Source organism: Cyrtonyx montezumae, unplaced genomic scaffold, assembly GCF_038088225.1.
Source record: "Cyrtonyx montezumae isolate F1298 unplaced genomic scaffold, pur_monq_1.0 scaffold_33, whole genome shotgun sequence".
Lineage (NCBI taxonomy): Eukaryota > Metazoa > Chordata > Aves > Galliformes > Odontophoridae > Cyrtonyx > Cyrtonyx montezumae.
The window spans coordinates 1,192,680-1,215,499 of NW_027072038.1; the positions used below are offsets into that span (position 1 = coordinate 1,192,680).

The 22,820-nt window shown below is 59.0% G+C and overlaps 1 protein-coding gene across 4 annotated transcripts; it reads right to left on the reverse strand.

Moving 5' to 3' along the window:
• Window positions 1-648: 648 nt before the first annotated feature.
• OGDH (oxoglutarate dehydrogenase) lies at window positions 649-21,486 on the reverse strand. Of its 4 annotated transcripts, none has more exons than XM_065745084.1 (24): window positions 21,411-21,486; window positions 18,760-19,008; window positions 13,187-13,375; window positions 10,736-10,838; window positions 8,465-8,509; window positions 7,919-8,034; window positions 7,287-7,441; window positions 6,731-6,877; window positions 6,238-6,328; window positions 5,938-6,117; window positions 5,138-5,266; window positions 4,755-4,934; window positions 4,317-4,469; window positions 3,722-3,824; window positions 3,398-3,526; window positions 2,985-3,135; window positions 2,650-2,777; window positions 2,397-2,575; window positions 2,237-2,308; window positions 1,820-1,942; window positions 1,541-1,613; window positions 1,110-1,273; window positions 880-1,034; window positions 649-793 (listed from the first exon to the last, which is right to left on the reverse strand). In XM_065745084.1, the coding sequence occupies exons 2-24, from the start codon at window positions 18,979-18,981 to the stop codon at window positions 673-675; spliced, it is 3,108 nt and encodes a 1,035-aa protein (XP_065601156.1). In that variant the 5' UTR covers window positions 18,982-19,008; window positions 21,411-21,486; the 3' UTR covers window positions 649-672. The 4 variants fall into 4 exon arrangements, with proteins under 4 accessions (XP_065601156.1, XP_065601157.1, XP_065601158.1 ...); XM_065745085.1 differs by lacking the exon at window positions 10,736-10,838 and adding an exon at window positions 10,968-11,058; XM_065745086.1 differs by lacking the exon at window positions 8,465-8,509.
• Between the last annotated feature and the right edge of the window lie 1,334 nt (window positions 21,487-22,820).

Below are 22,820 nucleotides of genomic sequence, written 5' to 3' on the forward strand. Positions count from 1 at the left end.
TCCAGGCGTGGGCAGCCGCGCGCCGAGCAGAGAGCGGGACACGGGGGGGGGGGGCACTGCGTCGTGGGGGCGTCGAGAGGGCGACACCGCGCGGGGAGAAGCCACGCGGGTGGTGACACCGCGCTGTGTGACAGCGGGTCGGGGGTGTCCCACGCGGGACTGGAGCGTGGCGCCAACGCGACGCAGCGCCGGCACTGCACGTGGGCAGCGCGGCTGTGACAGTGGTGACGTGGGGTCCCACTGCCCAGGGGTCCGGAGGGGCGGGTGGGCACCGGCCGCGTGGAGCCCCCAGCAGGAGGCGGCCGAGAGGGGGAGGAGCTGGGACGTACTGGGATGGAGACCCACGGGCACAGCGCTCGGTCCCACGGCAACCCTGAGCTGTGGGAGCACGTGGGAGAGCATCCCCGTACGTGAGCAAACCCCACTGCTTGGGGCTGGCCCAGCCTCAGTGGGGGGGGTCCCATCCCTAGTGGGGGGATCCGTGCCCCAAACGTGGGGGTCCCGGCCCCTCCGGGCGGCGCGGTGGCAGGCACGAGGCGGCGAGGCGTTGGGTCGACAAGGTCTGTAGTTAAGGACGGAGGTGGGAGGCGACAGACACAGCCGGACAGAGCCGCGCACATGCAGCAGCGGCCACGGGGGGGCGGGGTGGGGGGGGTGGGGGTGCGGGGGGTCTCAGGCCAGGTCCTTGAAGGCATCCAGGTTGAAGGCGGTGTCGAGCAGCCGCTGCAGCTCTGTCAGGTGCGTCTTCTTGTTGCCCGTGGCGGGGGCAGCGGCCGGCTCCCGCCCCGCGTACCTGCAGGGGGACGGACGGCACTTGGGGGTCACCACGACAGCCCCGGTGCGGCGCTGCCCCACGGTGACCCCCAGCTCTGCTCTTACCACACGGGCTTGGCGCGGTTGATGGTGGTGCGCAGGCGCGGCTTGACGTAGTCGTAGTAGCCCTGGTTCTTGTGCTCCTCCTGGCACCACACCAGCTCGGCGTTGGGGTACTTCTGAGCTTCCTTCTGCAGGAGGTCGAAGGGGAACGGCGACAACTGTGGGGGCACAGGGGGCAGCTGGTACGGCACACACACACACGCACGGGTGCCCCCAAGGCCCAGCGGGCTCACCTGCTCCACTCTGGTGATGGCCACGTCTGCCTCCATGTCCCGGGCCTTGCGCTCCCGCGTCAGGTCGTAGTACACCTTCCCGGTGCAGAACAGCACCCGGCGGACGCTCTGAGGGCTCTGAGCTGCGGCGCCGCTGTCGGGGATGACGCGGAGGAAATGGGTGCCTGTGGAAAGATGGGGTCACGGCACAGTGCCCACGGGGAGAACGCGGCACAGCTGCACAACGGGGAGGTGGTGAGAGCAGAAGGAAGGACCCGCAGCCAAGGCCGAGGTGACCGCAACGCCTCTCCGCCCCATACTGCCACGTCCCATGGGATTTTAGGGATGAGATCTGTGCTGCAGCACAAGGGGATGCTGCCAGAGGACTTCACACGGCACAAGCTCCTGCCCTTCACCCCCGGGAGGCAAACACGGCCCCGTACCACCCGTACCTGGCAGCATGTCATTGAAGCTGGAGCGTGCTTCAGGATGGCGCAGCAGCGACTTTGGAGTGAAGATGATCAACTGGGGGGGGGAGGAAGAAGCCAAGCAGGCAGTGAGCAGCACCAGGAGTCACCCCGAGCAGGGGGCACAGCCTCCTGTCCCTGCCCTCCCTCTGCTTGGCCAGCAGCAAACACAAGGGCACACGGGCTGCTCTGTACGCCCGAGGACATGGGTGGTTTTTTAGCCCCAGAGCTCGCCCCCCCCCTGCAGCCACCCCCAGCACTGACCGGTTTGCGGAAGGGCAGGAGGATCTGGCGCCGGAGGACGTGGAAGAAGTTGGCTGGAGTGGAGCAGTTGACAACAATCCAGTTGCAGTCGTACAGCTGGCGCACGTCAAAGTCGTCCAGCTTCTGCCTCAACAAGCACGGGTCAGGGGGTGTCAAGGAACAGCAACGCCCGCTGGCCCCGCAGCCCTGTGGCCCCCCCAGCCCCCTCCCAAAGAGCACGTGGAGGGAGACCAGCGTTCCTGCCCCCAGCCTGGGACAGCACCCTCCCTGCTGCACCACACCACTGCTGGGGACAGCTCAGCCTCGCACACACCGGGCCCACCCCGGGGTTGGGACCCTCAAGCTTCACGGTGGAGATCGGGGCCCAGCAAAGCCCCGTGGGGGGTGAGCAGGGGGACCGGGCCGAGCTCCACTCACCGGGAAGACGTCAGGATCGTCATTGCACATCTGCAGGAACCGCTCAGGGCGGGCGGACGAGTGCTCGGGGCCCTGCAGGTGGAGCCAGGCAGAGTGAAGGCACAGCCAGATTTCCATGAGCTGGGGGGCAGCCAGAGGCCTGGGGGAGGGGGGTCCTCACCATGCCCTCCATGCCGTGGGGGAGCAGCAGGACGATGCCATTCTGCCTGACCCACTTGGCTTGCCCAGGGCAGATGAACTGGTCAATGATGCACTGGGCAGTGTTGTGGAAGTCCCCAAACTGGGCTTCCCAGAGCACCAGGGCATTGGGGCTGGCCATGGCAAAGCCCAGCTCGAAGCCTGCAGGAGGGGTAAGAGGTGGTTAGGGGTAGGAGTGGGGGGATGGCCCCCCCAGGGCACAGAACCACACTCACCCAGGACTCCGTATTCGGACAGAGAGCTGTTGCAGACGGTGTAGGGAGCCTGGTTGGGCCACAGGTGGTTCATCGGGATGCAGGTCCTCTTGTCCACGTTCTGGTCGTGCAGCACGTGGTGGCGATGGCTGGAAGAGAGGGAAGCACAGCGTTACCCCCTGCCAAGCACAAGCTGCTGCCTCATGGGGGTCTCACTCTGTCAGTCAGTGCAATGTTTTTGCCAGCAGGAGATCGTGCCCCAGGGTGGCAAAATATATAACCAAAAGGACAAAAGCCTCATCGCTTGGGATCCCCTCCAGAGGCTGTGGGGCCGAACGCAGCCATCACTGCCCCACCTGAAGGTGCCCCGCTCGACGTCCTGCCCACTCAGGCGGATGTGGATGCCCTCCTTTAGCAGGGAGCCGAACGCCATGTACTCGGCCAGCGCCCAGTCCACAGTCCTGTTCTTCACCATCTCCCCACGGGTCTTCAGGATCCGGCTCAGACCTGCGGGGACAGGCAGTGGTTTGTGGTGACAACAGCTCCATCCCCAAACCTGCCCGTGGGCATACAATCTGTGCGTGCCCTGGGGCAGAGGAGCTGTGAGGATGAGCTGTTCCTTACGCTCCTCCCTGAATGAACCACAGCTCCCTTTGAACCCCTCAGTGCCACAGACGAGCCCATCCAAGCACCCCTTCCTGCCAGGATGTGCCCCAGCCATCTCCCTCACCTCCTCAGGAACAAATACACAGCTCCAGCGAGCTCCTACCTCCGTGGATGGTGAAATCCTCCACTGGCACCGAGCTGGCCACTTGGCCAATGTGTGTCAGGTCCTCCTCATTCAGCCCGGTGGAGGGGCAGCTCATGCTGCGGGGTTGGCCATCCAGAGTGAAGAAACCTGCGGCCAGAGGAGCAGCCATGGTGGCCCTACCTGGCTCCACCAGCACCTCAAGAGCAGAAGCAGGGATGCCAGCACCACGCCCTCACCCCATGAGTGTACATTTGCTGAAAGCCAGCTGTCAGGGTGCCAGAGTCCCAGCGGACTCTGGAGAAGCTGGGCTATGTGCTAGCTGAAATGCTGCCAGCAACTTACCAGGCCAGGGGGAGTCCAACCAGTGCTTGATGTGCAAGATCTTTTCATCCTTGGACCTTGCATGGGCCTCCTCACAGATCTTATCATACTTGGCGATTTCCTCCTGCGAGGCAAAGCATGCAGAGCTGCATGACAGGAGGCTCCAAACAGCAGTGCTGGCATAAGCGTGCAAGGCTCCTGGGGTCAGAGCAGGTCCCCACGCCAGGCAGCCCCCAGGGGCCCTGCAGCTCAGCTCCAGCCCTCCCGGTGCTGCAGGGCACAGCTCTGCACTGCAGAGATCAAGGAGCAACCTTGGGAGCAAGATGGGAGCGAGATGTTCCTGCTCCCAGCTGGCACAGCCTGCAGCCGAGCCCCAGCTCCCAGCCCAGCCACTGCTCACCCGAGCACAGTGCAGCTCTGCCACCTTTAGGTGAGTGGTGACGGGTGCAGGAGCTGTCCCCCCAGCTCTGAACCAACTGAGACCCTGGGGCAGCCAGGGCAGGTCTTGGTGCACTTAGATGCTCTGCATTCCTTCTCCCACTGCTGGGGGTGCCAGCTCGTCTGCCCCCCATCCCACACCCCAGAGCTCTGCCCTCATGCACCCCGGTGACAGTACCTCATACTCCGGCTGATTTACCACCCCCTGTGAAATCAAGAGCTCAGCATATTTCTGCAGGACCGGCTTCTGCTTCCGGATCTGTTTGTACATCAGGGGCTGTGTGAACATGGGCTCGTCCATCTCGTTGTGCCCGTTGCGCCTGTAACACACCTGCAGGGAAGGAGGGAGCTTCTGAGAGCAGCCCTGCAACCTGTGCTTCAAAAAGCAGAGTCACAGGGTCTCTGTGCTATGGAAAGTCCAAAGCAGCCCAGGAGGGAGAGCCCTGCTCAGTGCAGGGGCATGAGGGCAGGCTCTGCACTGAGACCACATTTCTTCCCCGAGTGTCAGTACATCCTCATGACCTCACCTAAACTCTCTCTTTCCCTCCCCTGAAACCGTGCCCCAAAAGCTGGAGGAGCTGCAGCCTTCAGACAACGCCTGGTGCCACCTCCTTACCAAATCCACCACCACATCCTTGTGGAAAGTGCTTCGCCACTCCGCTGCCACGTTGCACACGTACACCACAGCCTCGGGGTCATCTGCATTGACGTGGAAGATGGGTGCGTTGACCACGCGGGCAACGTCTGTGGGGTACGGAGAGGAGCGTGCCATGCGTGGGTCCGTGGTGAAGCCGATCTGTCGGGGAGGACGGGATGTGGAACAAACAGCACTGCTTGCAGATCCCAGCTGGGGATGAAGCTGGGCAGGTGCTCACGTGGCACCCAGGGAATGCAGGCAGCTTTCAGGACAGGGGCCCACAGCGAGCCGGGCTTCCCTGGCCCCACCCCAGCGCTGGGGCCGCAACATCTCGCCCGGCTTTGGGCGGCCGTGCCCCACACCTGGTTGTTGACCACGACGTGCACGGTGCCGTGCGTGGTGTAGGAGGGCAGGTCGCTCAGGTGGAACGTCTCGTACACGATTCCCTGTCCTGCAAACGCCGCATCTCCGTGCAGGAGGATGGACATCACCTGCGGGGTGAGGGCACTCAGTGGTGCTGCGGCCGCGGCTCAGCCCCGGGGCAGCAACCAGTGATTTCCTACAGCTCTGGAGTGGCAGCTGCTGCCATCCCTGCAGTTACGTCCCAGCAGAGCACCCCGTGCTCGACAGCTCCAGGGGCCGTGCTGGGAAAAATGCACCTTTCCTGTGCACTTTCACCCCAAAAGACAGGAGCACGTTGTGGCAGAGCTCACTGTGCCTTCAGCTGTTTCACTGCTTAAGCCGGGGCTGGCTGAGGATGCTGCCTGCCAGGTGAGGACAGAGCTGCTCTATTTATTCTCAGCCCTCACAGTGTGGGAGGAAAGGAAGTACTTTTGATCTCACCCTTTCACTTCTCCCGGAGTGCCAGAGGCAATGAATCAAGCACTGAGAGTGGGTACAAGCACCCCCAGCCCCCACGCACGGCCATCCCAGCACGGTGCCCCCAGCATTCCCACCCCATGCACATGGAGGCCCCGCAGCATGGAGCTGAGCCCTCCCAGCCCCAGTGCTGGGCCCTTGGGGGTGGGAACAATGCTCATTTCCCTGTGGTGGCCAAGGCCCCCGCTGGAGCTATCACCAAAGACCAGGGGGAGATGTGGGAGCAGCTGTGGTGGGGATGGCAGCTTGTGTGACAGCTCATCGGTGCCACCTCGCTGCTTACCTTCTTCCCCTCCGTGTCCCCGCAGTAGAACTGCTCTGCTTTGGTCTTGCCTTGGACCACAGGGTCAGCTGCTTCCAGGTGGGAAGGGTTGGCCACCAGGGACAGGGTGATGTTCCTGTCGGTGACGCGGTTGATCCTGCGGTGGTACATCCCCAGGTGGTACTTGACGTCACCAGAGCCCTGGCAGGGGATGGGGGACACCGTGCTGCGACACGGAGAGCTGCCAGCAGCAGTGTGATGCAGCTCACACCACGGCCTGCAGATTGCCATAGGGATGGAGCACAGCAGAGGAGCACTCACCTCGTCAGCAGCCTCCAGCTTGGAGTCAAACTGGCAGAAGATCTGCTCCAGCTCCTTCCTGATCACATTGGCAAGGACATTCAGACGCCCTCTGTGAAAGCAATGCTGCTGTCAGCGAGCAGCAGGCAGCGCAGCCCCGTGCCTCACCACACCAGAGAGCAAGGGGGCAGCCCCACAGCCCCCCAGCTGTGAGGAACAAGGGGAGGGGATGAGCGGAGGGGACGGGGGGCTGTGCTCCAACACATCCTTTGTCCCTGCAGGGATGGGGACCCCCTCTGTGCCCTTCCCACCGCAGCCCAGCCAAATCCCACCCTTGCATTGCAGCCCTCCTCAAACAAAGCTCCTTCTGCCAAGGCCACGGAGCTCTGCAGTGCCATTTCCATCTCTTCCCCCCACAGCCCATCCATGCACTCAGGGGGAGCTGCTGAGGTCTGAGCTTGGTGGCTCACCCTGCAGAACCAAACGGCAGGGCACCAAACACAGGGACACGTACCTGTGGGGCATCCCCATGATCACATAATCCACTCCCTTCTCACTCGACTTATCAATTATGGTCTTTAAGGCCGGGATCAGCACTTCGCAGCCCTCCAGACCGAAACGCTTCTCCGAAGACCACTTCCTATGGAGGAACTCCTCAAACCTGGAAGGGAGAGCGAAGAGAAGACCTCATGAGGGGGGCACAGCGTGCAGTGCTGAAGCAGCCCTGCAGCCCCCTCACTCCATACCCCTCCTGCTGCCCAGCTCCCCTCCCCCCACCCTGCATGCATGCTGGCTCTGTGCTGTTGATCAACACCTTCTTTCTATCTGTTTTCTGCCAGCATCATCTGTCTGCAGGCTCTGTGACAGCATTCTGGCAGCACCTGAGCGAGCCCCGCATCTTATCTCCGTGGTTAGCCCAGCCCAGAGGGACCACCACGGATGATGCCAAGGAGAGATGATGCAGGTGGTGACTGTCCGGCTAGGGCAGCCATGCAGCAGAAAATAAATGGGGGAAAACTGGGGGAAATAGGGGAAAAATGGGGGTCAGGGCCACGCTGCTCACAGGGTACCTGGTGGAGCGGACCAGGCGTGCCAGCAGCGTTCTCTTCTCCTCGTTGGTGAACTGCATGATCCCTGGGGTCTCGAACTTCTGCCGGATCCACTGGCACTGCTCCAGGTCGTTGATGAACATGAACTCCACGCCGATGTGCTGGCAGTACGCCATCTGCCCCCGGAGGAATGGACAGCCCGTGAGGCACCGGCAGGAGCCGCACACGTCCCCAGCCTGCTCCAAGCTGGCTCTGTGCGGTGCTGGGGGATCCCTCGGTCCCCCCTTTAAGCACACAGCAAGGTGAGGAGTGAGCTGCACCTCCCAGGAGTCACCCGGAGCACTGCCTCACCCCAGCGCTCGGCGTGGGGCCCTCTCTCCCTGCACATGCAGAACTCACAGCCTCTCAGGGTTGCACAGCACCTCAGACCCTGTTTTCAGACCCCACGGGTTAAGGCAGGGAGGGAATGAGGAAAACCTCCCAGAATCAGGGGCCTGCTCTCCCTGCTGCTTATCTCAGATGCTTATCTCCCTCCTGAGGTCAGCCAGAGAGATCTCTCCGTGGGGCAAAGGAAGCAACTGGCAGCAAAGCCATTGCTCTGCAGCAAACAGCTCTTGGGCTGCAAGCACCGCCTGCAAACACCCGGCCCTCACCTCCAGGCGGCGGATGATCTCCCGGAGAGGAAGAGCCGACTCATTTCCTCCGATGAAGGTGGTTGTGGGCAAATGGAAGACCTTGTCGAGGTCAGACTCATCCAGCCCGTAAAATCCTGCAGGGTTGTCGTGGGTGGGACGAGCAGAAGCAGAGAGAGAAGGATGGGATGGGGCCGGGGAGGGGTCAGCCACGGGTGGGGAAGAGAGGAGAGGCGAGGGGACAAAAGCAGCACAAAACCCAACATAAGCACAGAGGAAGTCTGTGTGGATCAACCAAGCAGTAATTAACATCGAGCACGCGACGACGACGGTTCTAACGAAAGGCAGCGGAGCGATACTGTGTGTGTACATCAGAGGGCCCCCAGTGCCACACACACACACACAGCACGGGGAACGCTCGGGGGGAAGCATCGCTGAGCACGCGCCTCGCTCGCTTCGAGCCAAAGAAACCAAAAAGAGACGGGTTCCAAAGAGCAGAGGGCACCACGGGGGGCGGGGGGGGCAGAACAACCTATTCAGAGAGTCCTGAGGGTTGGGGCTGCGTACCTCCCACTGTTAACACTCTCAGCCGCTCCTTGAACACTGCGAGGTCTGGGGTGGGCGGGGGGTGCAGAGGGAGAAGATAGAGAGACGCAGTCAGAGTTAGTAAAGGGAAAAAACCGCAAGGAGTACAGTCGTGGAAAATCACGAGTCTAAAAAAAAAAATAACATAGAATACAGTATTCAAACAGAGTGGGAACCACCGAAGGCAAAAAAGGGTGGGATGGGTGGAGGATGGCTGCTCGCTACATGGCAAAGGGATCCTGGTGGAGAACGTGCTCAGGAAGGGAGGGAGAGGGTGGGCAGGGGCATCAGACACTGGGCACAGTTGGGCTGCATGGGTTGAGGTCTCCTCTGATGTGCAGCACCTCCCAACTGCAGGATGAACAGCCCCAGGGGGAGCACAGGGCTTTGAGGGCACAGCTGTGCCAAAGGGTCCTTCCACGGACAGACCGACCGACACGCAGGAACACACCGTCTCCCGAGCAGGAATGGGGCTGAGCAAGATAAGGGGTTCCCCTGCACAGCCTGCACCGCCCTGATGTACCCAGAGCTTCCAAACCTGGCAGCAGCAAGCTGCTCAACAAAAGGCAGCTGAGAGAAAAGATCAACTTCAGAGACGAGCTGCAACAGCTCCTTAGACTTACTCAAGTCACAGAAGAAGCTGCACAGCTCCCACCTCAACAGCTGACCTCTAAAGATTTCAGCATGCAGAAATAGGAAACAAAAGATTGTTTCCAGAGCAAGTCTAACACTCCTCTTATTAACTGCTCTGCAAATTAACTGCAGACCAAGTGTTAGGAAATACTCTTCCAAAGTGAAAAGCCAGCACGATTTGCTTAGAAATCGGCTCTCTCTGCAAACAACAGGCTACAGCAGATCTTCAGCACTGGCCAGAAAATCTGCCCTTGTCCTCCCAACTGCCCCCAGCCATAGGGCCAAGCTGAGGGCAGACAGCATCCTGAAGCACCGAGCCAGGGGTGCTGGGTCTGGAAGGGACCTCAGGCTGCCCAGGGCTCCATCCATGGCCTTGGGCACCTCCAGGGACGGCACAGTGTGGGGAAGCTCCCATGTGGGAAAGCAGCACTGCTGGCTCAGCAGCAAGGAGGCCGTGGCCAATTAAGGAAGAAGTGCTGCATTGAGCTGCGTAGGATTGCTGCTGGGCTGGGCTTGGCTGCATACTGCAGGCGGGGGGGGGGGGGGGGGGATGAGACAGCAGCTCTCCTCCCAGCCACCGTGTCCCCGCGCTGCCCCACTCAGCATGAAGTTTGATTTCAGGGGACATGGGATGAGCCTCTGCCTCTCATGCTCCTGACAGCAGCGGTCACAGTAGGACACACGGCCTCCTGCAGTCACATCACGGCTGATGCAACCCAGCCCTGGTGCAAACCAGCAGCTGGCAGCAGGAGCACGGCTCGTTCCCTGCTCTCGTTCTGTCCTCTGAATTCACACATTCCCGGTCATTAAGCCGACACCAGGAGCTGTGGGGCCAACTCTCAGCCATAGGGAAGACCGCCTGGTGGCGGCACAGAGCTCAGGAACAAAGTGCTGCTGGGCTGAGTTAACCTGGGCAATGCAGCATGGTCCAGCCACGACAGGGCCGCACAGGGGAGCATCCTGAAGGACCACTCCTCCCAGCCCAGCCCAGCAGCATGAGGCTTGATGGCTGCTGCAGGCAGCAGGGCGACTGAAGTCACCCACCCCCCCACACACACACACGCACACACACACACAGAATTTGGATGGGCTGCTGCAGCTGTGCGAGGTTAGTGATCATCGCTGTGCTCTACTCTAGGTTAGGAGCATGCCTTGCAGCAAGGGACCGGCCCTGGAAGAAGCAGCAGGGTGAAGGAGCTCGCTGCCTCTGCGCTGGAGGTGGCACTGTGCTGGAGAGCACAACTTGGAGGGCTGAGCTGAAGCACTGAGCATTAAGGCTTTGCCCCCCCCGGGCACCACGTGCACCCCTCTGTGCCACACGCATGCATCTCTCACTCCAAAGCAGGGGTACTTCCACCCCTACCCGGGTGGGAATACATCCCAAAGCCTCCTTGGCACAATCACTGCCAGAGCTCAGAGCACAGCCGAGGCCGGGGAGCAGTGATGGGGAGGGGGGGCAGAGCTGCTCTGCCACCACCATGCTCTCCGACAAATTTGGAGCAATTGTTAGGAAGAAAACTTCAGACCTTTCCCCTGCACTGGTGAAGCACTCTACCTACAAAGCTGTGAGAGAGAGAGGAGCTCAAGCAATGCAGCACTAACTGCTCTCAAAGCCCTCACCCAGTTTGTCTGCGGATGTGATAATATCGGCTGGAACGGATGAGTCCAGATCCGCATCCAAGATGCCCAGGGGGTCGAGTTGTGCTACATGGTGCCCTCGAATCTATGAAATGGGCCGGGAACGGAGGGGAGAACAGGTACCAGGAGGGAGAGGAGAGAGGAAGAAAAACAAAAGAGGGGAGGGGTAAAAAAGTTAAATTACATTCGAATTAATTTGCAGAGTAATTCTCACCGACGTTTGGAGAAACAGTTACAGGTGCATCATCAAAATTTACACAACTAATGCCGAGAGGATCAAGCTTTGCAATGTGATGGCCCCTGACCTGGAAGCAACAATACAGATTAGTCATTAAGACAAGTTAATTGAAGAGGTGTTCCTTAAAATAATAACCGAAACAACACGAGCTCATGCAGCTTCCCTCCTTGCATCTTCCATGGAGCCTGCCAGGAGGGTCCCAGCCCCGCTCTGAGGCCTGGAGCAGCTTTCAGCACAGCACTGGGAAGGGCCCAGCAGCACCATGCCACTGCCACCTACTTACCTGTGCCCTCCCCACAGAGCTCTGGGCTGCAGGGGGTGGTCCTGCAGAGCACAGAGCAGACAGGGGACAAGGGCACCTGATGTTGCTGTCACCCTCGCCCCGAGTCCCTCCTAGGGATAAACCTGCACTGCTTCCTTCCTTGCAGGCACCACAGCAAAGGAAGGACCAGGTTCCTGGTTTTGATCTGTGTGCTCTTGTAGGAGGGGTCCTGAGTGGTGCTCAGTGACCAGAGCTGCACTCTTCGGCCTGAAAATCCTCCTTGCTGCCCCTGGATCTGCTGAGATTTTCTTTCCCGTGTTTACTGCTCTCATGTCCACTTAACTGCTTTTCTTTTCAGTCCGTATTGCTTTGATTTTCAATATTCAGTGCTACCCTCCAGATCCACAATGCCCACTGGGTCGAGCTGTGCAATGGGATGCCCAGAAATCAATGAAAGGGGCTGGGAATGGAGGGCTATCCCAGATCTCAGGGTCAGCAGTTCCAGAGTTCGGTGGCTGCAGTGCCCTCCCAAGTTGGGTTCCTCCACCTGGAGGTCAACTCGGTGGCACAGCTACGCAGCAAATCCTCCACTTCACATAGGAATAAGTAGGGGGTCTTCTGTCATGCTTCTTTTCTTCCTTCTTTCCCCCCCCCCGCCCCCCTATTTCAGCACACAGAACCCCCCAGGGCAGCAGTGGCAGTGGCAGCAGTCCCACCACGTGGGTGGCACAGCCCACTGCAGAGACACAGAGGCAGATTGTTTTCCCCAGCCCAAACCAGACCATGCCAGTCATTTAAAAGGAAAGAATGAACTGGGCTCCCAGGCAGTGCCACAGTGGAGGAACAGGCCGGTGCTGGTGCTCCCAGGAGCCAGCACAGGGCAGGGACACTGCTCACCAAGCCCTACAGGGACTCTCCAGCTCAACCTGGTTTCGGAAATTAATTGCCTGGTGGTTAAGTAGGTCACATTCTGCAGGTAGGGCTGCCAGCCCTCGCCTACCTGCATGCCATGCTCAGCCTCCCCACCTGGAACCTCCCCGTTATGGCTGCAGCCGTACCACTGCAGCTTTCTCAATCCAGATCAGAAAAAGCAGGTCAAGAGCAACCACCTCCCAGAATGGCCACTGAGGGAGCTGAGGAAGTGCAGAGGAGGTCGAGGGATCGTGTGCAGATTGCTGGTCTGGAAGTGGCTGCCTCCAATGACATTGCTCACTGCTTGATTTAATGCTGGAGCTGCGTGGCATTCAGAAGCCAGCACTGCAAGGATGCAGCATGGCACTCAGCTCCCACGCCATCAGCACAGGGCAAGGAGCTCACAAACAACCGTGGGCCTCGCTGTGCCCAGGAGGAGCACTGCAGTGCCCCAGAGGTGAGCATGGCTAGGCAATCCAAAGGTGAAAGAATGATGGGAAGATTAATGCAGGAACGTGTCCCAGCGCTCTCCTGAGCTAAAGCACTGAGCCTCGATGCATGCTGCAGTGGTTTCCTTTCTGCTAGGAACCTGTTTCTCCCAAAGGCTGATTTGGGCAGTGTTGGTCCAAGCCTCAGGGTTGGACCAGCAGCACCGCAGCCCTCATCCATTTGCAAAGAGCAAACCAACTTTTCCTGAAGTGCTGTGTCAATTTGAAGCACAGGAAACAGCACAGCTGTCCTACACTGCTCCTGAGCAAGAGGAGGTGGAGGCAGAGCCCAGAGCTCCCATGCAGCACTCACACCCAACCCACTCTGCTGGGAACAGCTGCGTCCCTGCAGCTCCTGGCCTGGGCTGATAGCAGACCATGCTACAACAATGGCACCGGTGGGGTGGCAGTGGCTTTAAGCTTCCTATTGTCTGGCAGTGTTACAGTGAGGGGCTCTGCACACATGGCAGCGTGGAGCTGCTGGGGAGGCTGCAGAGGGCAGGCTGGTGCCAAGCACAATGCTGTGTTCTTACCTGATATGCCCTGATAAGAGACTGCACTGCCAGATGGTCTTCCACCAGTTTGTCTACGTTGGGCTGTGCTTGAACCAAGAACTGTGCTTGGGACAGTGCGGAAAGGCTGGAGCTCAGCGGGGGGGGGCTTTGGTAAGCAGTGCCTGGAGCAGCTCCGGCGTTGGCGTTGCGAAAGAAGATGTCCCATGACTAGAGAGAAAAAAAGAAGTGACAGATCAGCAGGCACAATCCAAACATCCCCAGTGCAACGCTCCTACCACGGAGAGGACGGGACAGCAACAGGAGCCCACAGGTATCCTGCTGTCTTCCTAGGGAAAAACAGCACGATGATATCAAGGTGCGAGGCCAGAAGGAAAAACCCACTTTGTAGCATGTACCAAAACCACACGGGGTCATGCTGCCTCGAGCACTCTGATTCTGATTTTCAGAGACCACTGACAAAAAGGTGAAGCTGCCCGCAGACAAGAAAGGATTCAAGCTCTTTCAGCCCTAAGGTCACGTGGTCCTCCCCTTCCCACTCAGGTCTCCTCCTCACCTTTCCCCTTCTCACAGTACTGCTGGTGCCCGTGCTCAGCCCCACGTCCCACTCAGCCCTGCCATGCTGCCCCACAGCTGCAGCACTTCTGTTCTCAGCCCCTCACCAGGGCTTGGAGGGCCCAGCTCCCAGTGCAGAGCACCCCCCACTCTTGTTTTTTCTTTACTGTTCTTTTCCTTTCCAATCCCTTTCCCATTCATTTCTCATTCCTTTCCCCTTCCTCTCCCCTTCTCTTCCCTTCCCTTCCCTTCCCTCCCCTCCCTCCTTTCTTTCATAGAATCATAGAAGGCCTGAATTGAAAAGGACCTTGAAGATCTCGAGTTTGAATCCCCCTGCCACAGGCAGGGGCCCCAACCACTAGAGAAGGCTGCCCAGAGCCACATCCAGCCTTGCCCTGAATGCCTCCAGGGATGTTCCAGGCTTTTTTTCCCCCCTTCCTTTCCTGTTTCCTACTCCCTTTCCTTTCCCCTTCTTGCCCCCCTTCCTATTCCCTTCCTTTACCTTCATATTCTTTCCCCTTTCTCATTCAATTCACCTTCCTATTCATCTTCCTTACGCATTCCCATTCCTACCTTACCTCATCCTATCTCTCCCCAGGCCCAGCCAGCACATCTCACAGCCACCTAAGCTCCCACTGCCCACCACAGCCCATGTCCCATCCCAGAGACAAGCCCAGACACTGGCTCTTCTGCTGGCTACAGAAATACAGGTAAGGGTGGCCAAACCGTGCCTTCAGTGTGGGGCTGGAGCAGAAAATGGGAAACCCTGGTACCTGGGAACAGGAGCTGCACCCTAACCTCTGCAGGGAGCTCCGGGCACAGTGCAGTGCCCCAGCCCACATGCCCCAGCTATTTCCAGCCTCCCCGACTCGCACGGACACGTAGCACGTGGCTGCACAGAGTGAACAAATTTAGAAGCAGGTCATGCTAGAAGAACATAAATACAATCCGGAAAAACCTGGAGCTGTAACTGATATCCACACAGCTGATTTCCGCCAATGGTAAAAATAATATTAATCATAACAAAAATAAACTAAACCCAGCACCTGCCTGCGTTGCCATTGTTTTCTGCTTGGGGGGTGGGGGGGGAGGGCTGCCTGCTGCACAGAGCTGCCCAACGCAGCTCAGAGCGGTGCTGAGCGCAGCCTGCAGCTCCCAGAGCAAAGCCATCATCCTGTCCCCTCCTGTCCCAAGCTGCTACCTCCAATTCTGGCTGCTGCAGAGCAGAACCCAGGCTCACTGCTCTGTTTTCCAGGCCATTAACCAGCCTTCACCCTCCAGAGGTGTGCAAGGGAATGAAGCATCTGCTGCCCAGTGAAGGGGAAAAGAGACGGAGGTTTCCTCTCTGCTACCACCAGGGCTGGCCCCCACATGGCTCCCAGCAGCCTGCATGCCCTGCAAACAACACTGGGTCACCCTACAGACACATCCTGATGCAAGGAAAAAGACTTTGGAGCTCACACACTGAAGCAGGCTGATCTTCCACCTGACATCGAGGTTTTTGAGGACTGTGCAAGGATTCCTAGGTTCAAGGCCAAGCAGCTTGGGACAAACTCCTGCAGGGCTGCTGGGCACACTCTGCACCCTGGTAACAAAAGCAGCCTGAGAAAGGAATTATGGTGATGACCACAGGTGTACTGAGCAGCACAGCCCCAGCATTCCCACACTGCTGAGTGTCAGTTGGAGATGAGAGCTCCTCCACTGCAGGAGGAATGGGGTTAAGCAGCAGCACCCGAAAATCACACATCCTTTCCTTCCCTGCAGTCACTTTTCACCTGGAATTGCACCTGAACCCTTGCACCCAGGGAGCTGCTGCCTTCGTGACCTTCTCCGATCCGACATTCCAAACCTTTTCCTCTCGGAGATGCACTTTGCTCCAGGTCTGAAAGGAAAAGCTGAGCTGTGAGCTCTCCACACAGGGCGCGGCACAGCGCAAGCAGACTTTCGCTGAACACCTTATTGCCCAACATAACGGCAGGGCATCCGGGGCTGCCCTGCTGCAGGCCAGGCCCCCGGGGAAGGCTGAGCCCTCAACACACGCCATAAAACCATCAGCTTCTGCGTTTCTAAAGCTGATCTGCAGCTGCTGGTGGGGAGGTGGCCCTGGAGGAGCTCATGCTGTGGTGGGAAGCAGCCATTGGCATCACTCTGCTACCGGGCTGCTGAGCTGCTGTCCAGCCCATGGCTGCTCCTTGAGCTTTCTCCTCCACACCCTGAAGACATCAGTAGCACTGCAGTAGCCCTCCATGGTTGGATAGCATGAACGCCACTCCAGAAAGACAGGAAGGGATAGGAGGGGTGGATTCGTGCTCTGGAGCAATTGAGAGCCCAAAGGTTCTATCAGCAGCAGGGTGAGGATCCTGGCTGTTAGCAGAGCCAACTGCAGCATGCTCAGAGCTGGGAGCACTGAGAAACTGCATGAGAAATAACAACAGGCCATCTCCTGCTAAGGGCAGGGGGAACCAGAGATCATCCCGGCTCAATGGAGAGTGCTGGGGTGTGCTGAGAAGCAGACACATGGCTCTGGAAGTGCAGTCACACACCCATCAGGGACAGCGAAAACTGCACTGGGGCACACAGTCAGGAGGGACAAGGCAGTACTGACATCAGCAAGAGCAACAAAGAAATGGTTTTGGGGCCCAAAAGAGGACCCAGGAAAACACAGGATGGCAATTCCTGGGAAAGGGATGGGATGGGTCCTCCCAGAAACTGTTACAAACCAAACAAAGCAGGCGATGGGGAAAAGCTGGCACCAGTTTACCAAAGGCAAGTCGTGACCAGCCCTTCTCCAACAAGATAACAGCATCCCTCCACACAGGGAGATTGTTTCCTGACTGCACTTCTGCACAGCACTTTCTGCTCCCAAAGCCTTTCCTGAACATATCAATCCAACACCAACAGGAGCAGACCACACTGAAGACCCTTGGTGAATAGGAGGAAAGCAGGACCCATGTCAGCATGGGTGCATTCAGGGGCTGCCTGGCAGCACCCCAGCTCCCCGGCCGTACAGCAAGCAGTGCCTCACCATTCCTTCTGTGAGCAGCAGTGGGAGGGGGCCAGCACCAGGAAAGGCTCTCAGCAGCCACCAGTACTGGGAATAATTCCCTCCATCCTCTACCTCCTCCCTCCCCAGCTTAGCTCCCATTTGCTCATTTTATTCCAGCAAAGGTCTCTAATGGGAAACTGGAGTTCAGATGAAGGACAGAATGAGTAAAAAAGCTTAAAACAAACAACAACAAAAATCCTTCAGCACACAGAAAGAGCACGTGAACATGTTTTGCAACCTCAGCAACCAGCCCCGGATGAAGGAAGCAAGCTTGCCCTGCTCAGCACTCCAAGGCACACTGCAATGGGACAGCAGCAGTGAGGTTTCTGGTGAGCCAAGCTCAGAAATCCCAGCTCCTCCCTAGCCCTGCCCCAGGCAGGCATGGGGTTTCTGCCATCTCCAAACAGAGATAAGCCTTGGCTGCTGTTGCAGCAGCTGGGTGGGTTTGGACGCTGCCCTGCCCCAGCTATCAGCTGGGGACACGCCAGTGCCTCCTTGGCAGCAAAGTTTTTCCCCAAGGTCCTGGGGCAAGTTACAAAGTCCCCAGCAGGATCTGATGCCTCGTGCCAGGGGATTTATGTGGGGATCAGTAGCACAGGAGCATGTGCCAGAAGCATCTCCAGGCATCTCTGGTCCCACCCTGCTCCTAGCTGGCCCCTGCATTGAGGTTTGGAGAACTCAAAGAGGAGAGCCTGCAGGTCCCTGTGCCGGGGCTTAGCATCTGCACAGCACAGGGCAGGGGCTACAAACACACAGCAGGGAGCAGCTGTGCTCCCCCATGCAGCACTGCACAGCCGTTCTGAGACATGAGCTCCTCGGTCCTGAAAACAACAAAACCTTTTGCTGCCTTTTAACCATGTCATTTTGCTGACCCAAACCAGCAGCACCATGCTCCCAGCTCGCAGCATGGGCCCTGTGGCTGCTGTAAGGGATTCAGCAGCAGCATTTTCAAAGCAGCACCAAAACACCCAGGGCAGAGTCAGCGCAAAACTGCAGCAAGAGCTGTGTTTGTGTGCAAAGCTCACTGCAAACCTTGCTCAGTGGGAGTGAGCTGCAGCCACGGGGCTCCCAAGGTGCTCAGAAATGCTCTAAGTGACACTCAGAGGCTGTGACGAGGCCTGCAGACCAGCACAAGGCAGCAGAAAGGAACACAGAGTGAATCAGCTATGAGAACCTGACTCTGACTCTGCCTGAGGGCTCCTGTAGCAGCAAGCAGCCCACAGGCTGTGGTTTGGACATGTGGGGTCAGTGCCTCTGAAAACAGCTCACTGCTGACACAAGTGTTTGAGCATGAGATTCCTTCCACATCGCCTGAGTGCCCATGTAACAGCTGCATGCTGCTCTGCAGCTGCTAAGACTGGCCTGGGAGCACCACCAGAATATGCATGAAACCCTTTTACAAATGATGTGGGTAATACTGAAACTCATTCCCTGAAGTAATACTTTGTGAAACACTGGGGGGAAAACACAGTGGGGTTTCAGAAATCCCCTGGCCATCCAGGAGCAAGCCTTGCAGCCCTGTCTTGTGCTGCAACGGTGCACAAACATGTCTGTGCCCAACTCCCAACCCTGCTCAGCAGCACTCTTGCAGGACACAAATCAGCTGCCATGCCTGCAGCCTGTGCTCCAAGCAAAAAGGACATGAGATGTGAAGAGCACCCTCTCCCTCCTCAACCTCAGAATGAATCCTCCTGAGGAGCAGTAAGGGCTGGAAACCAGATATCATCGGGAGCTCAGCAGGTCAGATTCCCTCTGAAGCCATTCCTTGTATCCACGTGTGGTCCAGGACGCAGAGAACTCCGTGTTGGCTGTGTGCAAAGTGCAGGGCAGTCGCTCTTGAGTGGAGAAGCTTCCTGGTGCTGCCGCTGCTTTCGGGAGAAGCTCAGCAGAATGGACATCCACGCCAGCCTGGGATGCCTGCACTTACCTGCACCCACGGCTCACACACACACGGAAGCAGGGAAGTGGAGGCAGTGTCCCAGTTGCTCCTTACCTTATGTACACTTTTGGGATTTTCCAGCCACGCATAGTACATTTCCTCCACATAGTTCGAACTAGTCCCGCTCAGAAAAGGCTCGGCAGCCACCGGCGCGCTGTAGCACCGGATGGGGTGAAACGTCCTGGGTGCTGCTGGCCTCTGTTGGGAAATTGTTTTTACAGTCTGAGAGGCCGTCAGCGGCCTCAGCTTTGCTGCACAAGTCCTTAAGTTAAACATGTTTGTCCAACAGCCTCACACAAGTTCCTGTTGGAATAGAAATGAAAAGAGCTTTAGTGTTCAAGGCAGTGCAAGCACGAGCACGCTCACCCCTGGCACGAGCTTGGTGACTGAGCAACAACCTTTGTTCAGGTGGTCCCCACCGTGCACAACACACCACAGCTTCACATCACTTTATTTCCTATTCCCTCCTGACACACTCAGCTGACGTCCATGTGACTGTGGTATAAGAGAAGAACCCATGCAAGGAGCTGCTGGTGCCCTGCCTACTCCGGGTCATGAGCAGCAGTGTCCCCGTGCTCCCAGCATACGTTGGGACACTACTGCTCAGAATGAGAGCCCAGCATGGAAACATTGGCTCCAGGAGCACAGCTGGTGCTGAGAGCTCTGGAATGCCACCCAAATGGTACCAGCAACTTGATTTATTTCTTACCAGATGGGTTTTACTGCTGAATGCCACATTTTCTGTGCTCAGATGACCCTGTCCTGTTGGGATGTGGGAAAACAACCTCCACAGGGTTTGCATAACGAGACCCTTCTCCTTCGCTCCCCTTCCCACTGTGAAGGTCTTGGCTGCGAGCAGAGCACAGTGGCTCTTCCCTGGCCCATTCTTGCTGCATTACTCACCCTGCCTCTGGCCTCCATCCATCTGACAAGCGCCCAAGCCAGGGCAGCCCACAGTGGGTCTCAGGGCAGCAGCAGGGGCACAGGACTGTCCCCCACAGTTGGCCACAGCAGCACCTGGACAGTATTTAGGGCTGTGAATGCAGCAAGAGATAGGAGGTGATCACAAACCACCTTCAACTGCTGGGCACTGGGAAGAAGCAATTGTGGGAAGAGCTCTCCCAACACCAGAATCAACTGCAGCTCCTCCTCCCTCCCGTGGCCCACTCAGGACATGAGTTCCCAGGCAGATCCCTACATCTCTTCCCCACTAACACTGCTGACAAAGGCCAGAAACAGCCCCAGGGAAAGTGCTGCAATGAGATCTCCTTGGGACGCACTGGCACATGGGACAGTGCCACCTGGCCCTGTGCCTGCCCAGAGCCGTCACGGGGCTGGAGGTGACCCCACAGCCCTCAGCAGCAAACCAAGTTTCTCAGCACAACAGGAGGGAACATGTCCCCTTTACCGTTGTGTCACCTGCTGGGCCATTTGTTTTGCTGAGCACAGTTCTAGCCCCTCCACACCACAGCAGCTCCAATTCCTCCCCTCCTAAGCACAGAATTTTGGTGCAAAGAGCATCCAGACTTTCTGAGGCAGAGCTGCAAGCAGGGGATGGCAGCACAGCATTCCTGGGCCTTGATTCACGGTGGGAATTAAGGGCAGAGATATTTGCTCCACAAACTTGCCTGGGGGCAGGAGCAGAGATTCACCTCCCCCACGCTTAAACCACCAAATGTGTGGGGAGAGTTCTGAGCCAATGTAACCATGGAAAAAAAAAAGCTCTGGGACAAAAGTGTCAGCACCGGTATCCAGTTTCAGCTCTGCCACCCAGCAGCATCTCGGTGACAGCACTGCAAAACAGAGGTGTTAATGACGGCGGTCAGCCCCAACCATGAGACCTGCAGGGAACTCCGGGACAGTGCTGGGGCAGTGAGCATGAGCACAGAGCAGACATGGGGCTGCTGAGGGACAGCACTGGAACAGGGGACCCGCAGCCCTGCTGCCAGCTCCGGCAAAGGTCAAGCGCCAGGAATACTCCTTCAGACCAAGGGTTGCTACATGCGAGGGCACAAAGCAGATTAAGGGCCTAAATGTGACCTCTGGAGCCAGAGCTACCGTGACCTGCTGCAAGAGATGTTCAACTGGGAAACGCTTTCGGGTTTTAATCCTTAAAATCAAACGCCCAGGGAAAGGATAAGAATGAAACTTAGCTGGATCAGAGGGAAAGTCAGGCTGCCGGCTGCTGCACCGGCCCGGCTCTGCACAGCGGGGCCGCGCCCGGAAGGGCCGGGACAGCGGCGCTGTGCCGCGGACGCGGGTTCCCGGCAGCGCCCGTAACAAACCGGAGCGCCGGGAACCGAACCGGAGTCTCCTCACGAAGTAAAGGAGCGCGCTGCTCCCGCCTTAGGAAGCGGGAGGCCGCGCGCCCGGAGCTCCAGTTCCGGTCCCCGAACCCGCGACCCCGCCCGCCATTCAGCGCCCGCCTCCGCAGCGCGGGGTTTCGCTCCCTTCACCACCTATCAGAGCAGCGCGAGGCGCGCCGCCGCTTCCCCATTGGCCAGGGAGCGCTGCCCATCCTAGCGCCGGCCCCGCCCCCTCCCCCGCCCTGAGGCGCCCGGGCGACGGCGCCAAGGACACGGCAAGCGGCCACCGCCCCCCGCCCCGCCGGGACCGGCCCGCCCGGCCCCGCTGCCCCCCACCCGCCTCGGTCCGATCCGGCTCCACCTCACCCCAACCCCACCCCACCGTTCCCGGCCCGGTACCTGCCGGCCCGCCCTTGCGCCCCGCTCGCGGCCCCGACTCTGACAGCGGCCCCCAACCACCGGCTGCCGCCCCGCGTCGCCCCGCCCGCTACGTCACAGCGTCGCCACGCCCCTCCCTAAGCCACGCCTCCCGCCCCGCCTGAGCCGCGCCCTGCCGCGCGTGCGCACTGCTGATCGCTCCCGGAGGGGCGGGGCGTCTCCGTGGTCACCGGCGGCACTTGAATCCGCTTCCCCGGGTGGGGGCATCGGGGAGTGCGGGGATGTCTGCCGGGGGGGGGGAGGGGGAGCACACGCGCCACGTCGTGAGAGTATATAAAATGGGGGCGTTGACCTTGGCAACATCCATCCATAGGGACATCCACCCCAGAGACATCGGTGTGGGGACAACCACCATGGAGACACCTGTTACCTTGTAGGGACATCGGCCTTGGGGACATCTACCGCCGTGCAGCCATAGGGATATCCACCCTATGGATAGCGGGTGGATGTTGTGGTGTGTGGACATCCTGGCCTGGAGGACATCTGTTATAGGATTATCCGCCCACAGGGACATCCACAGTGAGGAAATCCACCAAGGGGACTTCCACCATTGGGTATGGACATCCCAGTAACAGACACGTCCTGCTGGGAGGGAACATCTGCTCTCAGGGCACACCCACCTCAGAGCACAAGCATGCAGGTGCGAGGACCAGAGCGGTGACACGGCAGCGCAGGGACAGGTCCCAGCCCTGAGTCACATCCTGCGGGGCCAATGACACCATCTGGGAAGTGAAACGGCTGCAGGAAAACACACACGCACATCCTCAGCCACTGTGGAGCAACTGCGTGGGAGCCACCAGGGACAGCCATGGGGATGGGGACGTGGGGACAGGCCTGGGCAGCGGCAACCCCAAGAGGACAGCATCCCAAAGACAGCGATCGGGGGAGTGGGACCTGTGGGGTCCCTGCGGCTGCCGGCAGGAAGCAGAGGCACTGCGTGGGGAAATGGAGGAGCGGCCACACTTGCGCCACCAGCCCCTTTTGGGGAACCCGGCCTTGCTCCAGCCCTGACGAGAGCTGGCGTCATCAAAGACACTGGCGGCCATGGGGCAGCCCCAGTGTGTCAGCCCACCCAGCGCACAAGAGCCAGACCCCAAGCATTGCCCCACTCTGTGCACAAGGGTCCCAGAACATCATCCAGTAGGGCCCCATATTGACCCCTAAGCATCGTCCTGCTGGTCCCCATATACTGATCCCTAAACACGGCCCTGCTGGGACCCATATTGATCCCAAAGCATGGCCCCACTAAGCCCCAAAGCTTGGGTACAAAGCACGGGTACAAAGCACGCTCTGAGCCCTACAGCAACCCCAAACCACAGCCCCGTGAGCCCCACCGTGCCCCCACACAACCCAGCACACAGGCAGTGCTGA